This window comes from Leptosomus discolor, chromosome 1 (assembly GCF_034619465.1).
Source record: "Leptosomus discolor isolate bLepDis1 chromosome 1, bLepDis1.hap2, whole genome shotgun sequence".
NCBI classification, from domain to species: domain Eukaryota; kingdom Metazoa; phylum Chordata; class Aves; order Leptosomiformes; family Leptosomidae; genus Leptosomus; species Leptosomus discolor.
Window position 1 is genome coordinate 148,431,802 of NC_141391.1, and position 6,000 is coordinate 148,437,801.

The following is a 6,000-nucleotide window of genomic DNA, read 5'->3' on the forward strand; positions in this document are numbered from 1 at the left end:
TTTGTGGTTTTTTGTTTGGTTTTGTTTTGTGGGTTTTTTTTGTTTTTTTTTTTGTGGTGTGGGTTTTTTTGGCGTGTGTTTTTTTGGGTTTTTTTTTCAGTTTGGAGCCTTGTGGGATTCTAAATACCGAAGATGATAAAGCTAAAGGATATTTCTTGCAGTCCAGATGGTGGTGTCCACTAGTGCCTACTTAGCTAATAAGGATTAAAGGAAGACTGAGACTTTCCTTTGGGTATGATTAAACACTAAATATATGCCCACTAACTTGATGAAGTGATGGAAGCCAATACAATCCTTTTCTAAGATACAAATTAAATTTTTCTGTAATCACTGTCTCGGTTGCAGGGTAGCTGTAAAAATATAGGAATCATATAGAATAGACTAACTTCTAGCATGTGACTGTTTTGCTTTATCTTCTGTGTTTTCCCGATAACAAAATATGATGATGTTATTCCATAAACAAACGGAATGCCTTCCTATGCAGCTTTGGTCTTTGTTGTGAGGCCCTTGAGAGCTCCAAGGGTGCCATCATATTAAGAGATACCTTGTGTACACTAATATATGTCAAAGACTGGCTTACAGCCCTTTCTGCACCTTATTTGATGGCTAGTATTGCCAGCAGTTTGTCACTGTCAGTCATCTATTAGAAGCAGCCTAGAAAAGTGTTTTTGTCCGTGTCCTAATCCCTGCGTCACCTGCTTTTCTGCCTGTGTTGGTAGGATCAGGTATTTTCTTTTGGTGTTGTATAATATTCCTCCTTCTTGTACAACCTGAGCATTTTTGATGCAAAATCAATAGGACTGAAAAATGTCAGTGAAAGTTTACCAGGCACTTTATTTCAATGCTGTATGGTATAGCAGGCTTGAGGAACTGACTCTGCCTAGACTAAATCTTCTAATTTGTTCTAAAATTGCCATGAAATGCATAACCAATTCACCTCTAACCAATAAGAAAAGGCTTTTTAAAATATAAACAGCTAAAGGAAATTTTTGATTCTCTGTGGTGATTCATGCTACAGAGTATTTCCATTGTTGGAATAAAAATGGAAATCAGGAGTTTGTTGTAGAAAGTTAATTCCCAGTGAGCAATTATCTATGTGACAAACCAACCTTGTAATTGGCACTTCTGTTGGCAATCTCCATAGAAAAGTAAAGGATTGACAGAACCCAAAGGCAGTGTCTTTTGGGGGGAAGTGAATTGTTAGCATATTGCATGCTGATTCAAGGATGAGAAAGTGCTGGACTCTTCAAACACAGTAGTGCCCAGGGTGTCTTACTTCAACAAAAGCAAATAAACTGGCCCAGTAAGTTCCTGACATTCATGGATGAGAGTAAAATCCTGAAAGTATGAACCCCAAACCGAGTCAGTGGACGGTGCTGGGTTCTGCAGGCAGCTTGTGAAACGTGTTAATGGGGTAAGGGGTGAAAGCATCTAAAGGGAGTTTTGCTGCCTGAAAGACATGGTTGATGTTTTAACACCGACAGCTATTCTCTCAAGGCTTCCGGCCAGCAGAGGATTCTGTGAGTGTAAGCAGCAGTAACTGTAGTCCAGGTTTATCCCCACTTTCATGGAAAACCAACTTCCATTTAAAAGGAAAAAAGAAAAAAAAAGGAGACAGAAAAGTGAGAATTAAATATTTTTGGCTGAAAATAGGAAATGATTATATTAATCTTTGCTATATCCACTGATGAAAATGCATGTTTGCAGTAGGATAACAGTCTGGATATCTCTAGGACAGCTCCGACCCCTGTCTCTTTGTAGAGAAATGCACCTCTGACAAACCTGTTGCCCCTCACTGAAAGGAAGAGAAAGCCTTGCTTTGGATAGAGCAGTAAATTAGAGAGAGCGAGCTATGGAAGCTGGAGTCTTAACATGCCAAATCTAATTTTGGCCCTGCCTATGCTGTGGCTCATTTATAATAATTTTTTTTTTTTTTCCCAAAGGCTTTATGTCATCTTGGCCTCACTGTTTAAACACTGGTAATTACAAAAAGAAGCACAGAGGAAACAGAGCAATGAGCTTTGACCCAGCCCACGGAGGAGACCGGTGGTGAAGTGGGGGCAGAACCCAGATCTCCTGCTTACTAGGCTGCCCTACCACCGTTCTAAAACCAACCATTCCCACTTTCAACACTTCAATATGATGTCCTTGCTAGTGTTAAGACAGTTTCAAAGGTCCATTTTACTCTGTTCTCTTAGAAGCTGCTAATTTTTTTTTTTTTTTTTTTTTTTTTGAAATCTCTCAGCGCTACTTTTAAGTACATATTTTCTGTTCAGGTCCCGTTGTAAATGCCATTCCATTAGGAAGCTCCTGCTGCTCATATAGTTAGCCTAGCCATGTAAATAACCTAGCAGACAGTGTGAACTCTGCTTTGACAAGCTGTAGCACCAAACCCCATGCGTGCTTTCTCTTTCATCAGATACACGTGCTCTCTCCGTGACTTCTATTGGCCACTGGGGGATGTGAAATGAAAAACTATCTGATTGTGAATTATGACAGCAAAAGTTTATAAGCTACTGAAATAAAGGTATAGCACCTAGGAGCTCAGTCAAGTGACAGTGTTAAATGATACGTTCTAAAACTCGCTCTGAGATAATGCTACAAAAGGAATGACGCACCCTGAGGTGAGGTGGTGCTGCTCTGTGACAGGCAGAAAAGTAATGTGGCACGGAGCAAACTGCGGAGGAGTTAGGGAAAACTGCTGCACTGATGGCGGTTGTTCTCTGTTAATCCCAGGAGAGCTAAAGGTAACTGCTTTGAAAGGAAAATGTGTTTACAGCTCTAAAGTGTGGAGAAAGAAGCTATGTGCACAGGATAACATAAAGGGAAGAAGGCCTGATCGTTACAGTAGTAGCTGTGCAGAGTTATGTTTTCCAGTACACTTCAGATTTGTTACGAAAGTCCTTTAGTTTCTCTAGATCTCTATTGCCAGTCTGCAAAGCAGGAGCAAAGTACACTGTAGACTCAAAAAAAAACATAGATGCTGTGAGAATGAAGTCTGTATAAATAGCTATGGGGGGGGTTTCAAAGCACCTGCTGTGATTGTGTCTTACGTAAAGTTATCTTCATGTCTTTCATATGAGCCATGTCTCATCCTGTAAGGCAAACTAATTCTGCTTCAAATGTCTGCTTTGCCAGGCAACTGGTTTCCACACTTGCTGCATGAAGGTAAATTGGAGAGATTCTTCTTTTTCTTGGCTTCCTTAATGATGGTGAACACCCTGGGGTTCTGGACCATTGCGCACAGGTATGTGTGAGAAAATGAAAGCTTGATGTTTCATTTGTAGATATGAGTCTTGCAAAACCTGTAAACTAGTCTGTAATAAAGAATTGGTAGTGATAGATCATATGTTATCGTTCAGGGTTCAGACTTTAGTATTTTTCATCTGCCTTGAGGAGAGAGGTATATTTCACTGTAAAAAAATTCATGGTAAGATTAGAAAAACCCAACAAACTGATTTAATTAGCCTTAAATATTTAAGGTGTCTTATTAATATAAAAATGACTGGAAAAAAGAGCATCCTATCCTTTACAGAAGGACACATATGTTGACATGGAGTTTAGATCACAGCACCAAGATATCTCAGTCATGGAACTGACCTCCACTGCACTTGGCTTTGTACCAATATATAGAATATGTTGCTGTTATCTCAACGAGCTTTAGTATAAGGCAGTAAGCAAAGGGATTGTAAGAAAACAGCAGACTGCTGTATGCAGTGGTTTCAACAGAATAACTCTGAACTATTTTCTGATGTTCTGCTGGGCAATGAGATAAAAGCAACTTTCTGCTGGAGACAATGGAATTGCTCAATTAGCCCACACACCGGAAGCAGTTTTATGCCGTCTATACAGCCTCAGTTTAAAGCCTGTGTATTGCCTGTAAAATGCAAGGAACTCTCAACTGCAATCCCCTTTTATATCCAGGGGTTTGAAAGCTGGCCTGCCTCCTGTATTCTGGAACAGTTAATCACAGTTAACTTTCTGTTGTCAGTGTTACAAGTAGTACTTATAGTCAAGAACAGGGAAGGAAGCAACCTGTGTCACCTCGAGTGGGAAGGGTCATGTGCAAGTGGCATTCTTTCTTCGACATTGGACTGCAGTTCTATGGGAAGCTTTCGGAAACATCGATGAAGTAGTGATTTGAGAATGATAATAGTTAGAAAATTTCCAAGGGCAGTGTACTTCTAGAGCACTTGAGAAAAACACTGCTTTTTCTCTTATATATAGCACTAATTTTGCAGCACCAACGTTTAACATAGTGCTTTGTCAATTATTTCTATGTAACCTGAGACAAAAGTGTCCATTTATTCTGTTGCCTAGTTCTTGGTTTTCTTCTTTTAAACGTGACCTAAATCATGATTAGAAACGTTTCTCCTGCGTGTACTTTGTCTTCCTTTTAAAAAATGAGATTTTATTCTTCTGTAAAATGAAATTTTCATTTGTGACATCTACTGCTGAAAACTAAAATGTTTTCATTGTCAAAAAAGTGGCCGTAAAATCAGGTTCAACTCAACAAATAATTTTTTCCCAGGAAGACAACCAAAACCTACATGAAATAAGTTTTTTTTGAGATCAAATGTAATTGTTTCATTTTGTGCTGAATAAGAATTCTCCAAGAGGGGAGAAAAAAGGGTGAGGACTATTCAGATAAACACTGATTTAGGGATGCATGGAAATTGGACTTTAAAACCCTGAATTAGAAAGAAAAATACTAAAATGCCTCTGAGGAAAATAGCATGTTTCTTTTTTTAAATTTGTTAAAATGACACAGTATAGCTATTATTAACACCTGCATCCTGTTTGGCACTTCTCATCCTGAAGTTCTGAAAGGTTTTAAGAAAGCACATATCACTATTGTGGTGGTTTTTTGTTTTTGGTTTTGGGATTTTTTTTTTGGCTGCTTAGAAGTCCAGGACTCAGAAGGCACCGTAACTTGCAAAATGTTACCTAATGAACAATAGGTGAAGCTAATCCCAGAAAGGATGATTATTTTACTATTTTCCTTCCCTACCTTCCCTCCCAGATACAACGTTCTGAATCAGGAATACACCAATGAATTCAGAGGAGGTCTTCCTGAAGAAAAACTTCTGAAGTGTGAAGAAGCCAGCAAGCATTATAATAGTGTCCTGGAAGGTTCTCCCATTTTGTCTCCTATGGAGAAAACCTAATGAAATTTTCACCCTTGTTTGACTAAAATTTGATTGTGTTATCAACAAGCTTTCTAATGATAAATTGCCTAGCGTACTTAAGTGGAACTGCCGATGAATTTATGCATTACCTTAGGAACAGTAATGCTGTTTATAAGATTCCAAAATAACAGTCATCATAGGATTTGGCCTTGTAGGATGCTACACTGTCATAATGCACATCAAGGACAATGAGAGCTCGCTGCTTGGCATGGTTGATGGAGAGAAGCTTTTAATCTCTATGGGGAAATAGATAGGTATCCATGTGTATTTGTACTTAGTAATGGTTCAAAATTAATAAACTCATGTATACATTTGTTTAGCAATTATTTTGTGATAGTATCCTTTACAAATACTTTTGGAGTCTGATATTGGCTGGTTGATACTTGCAAAGGTGGGAGACTTGTGTGCTATTATTGGCTCTGCCACTTATCTGCTGTCCAGCCTTCAGCAAGCTGCTGCTTTACCTTAGTTTCTCCATCAGTAAAACGGTCACAGCTGTACTAACATTCTTTGCAAATTGCTTTGAGATCTACCAAAAATATGCTAGGATCTATATACCAGTAATAAGTCCATAAAGGATGTCATGAAACATGGATGCTGAGGCATCTAGTCTTTTATTTGGCAGAAGCACTGTGAGATTTGTCATTCCTAAAGGATGATATACAGAAAATTACTAGTAGGAGAACTGGAGACTAGAATTTATTTACATTAAAATTACTAATTGTAGCCCAGTTGAAGGGGATGAAGGGAATTAGAAAAAGAAGATTGGGAAAGGGTAGATGCAGTTGGCAATGGGGGGGGGGGAAATTAT

General features: G+C 38.6%; 1 protein-coding gene across 1 annotated transcript in view; it reads left to right on the forward strand.

The window, feature by feature from the left end:
* The window catches only part of SLC15A5 (solute carrier family 15 member 5), a 34,330-nt gene extending 29,162 nt beyond the window's left edge, over nucleotides 1-5,168 (forward strand). Inside the window, exons 8-9 of the mRNA XM_086466948.1 lie at nucleotides 3,139-3,247; nucleotides 5,024-5,168. Coding sequence (XP_086323074.1) covers nucleotides 3,139-3,247; nucleotides 5,024-5,168 — 254 coding nt within the window. The remainder of the gene's footprint in view (nucleotides 1-3,138; nucleotides 3,248-5,023) is intronic.
* Nucleotides 5,169-6,000: the final 832 nt, after the last annotated feature.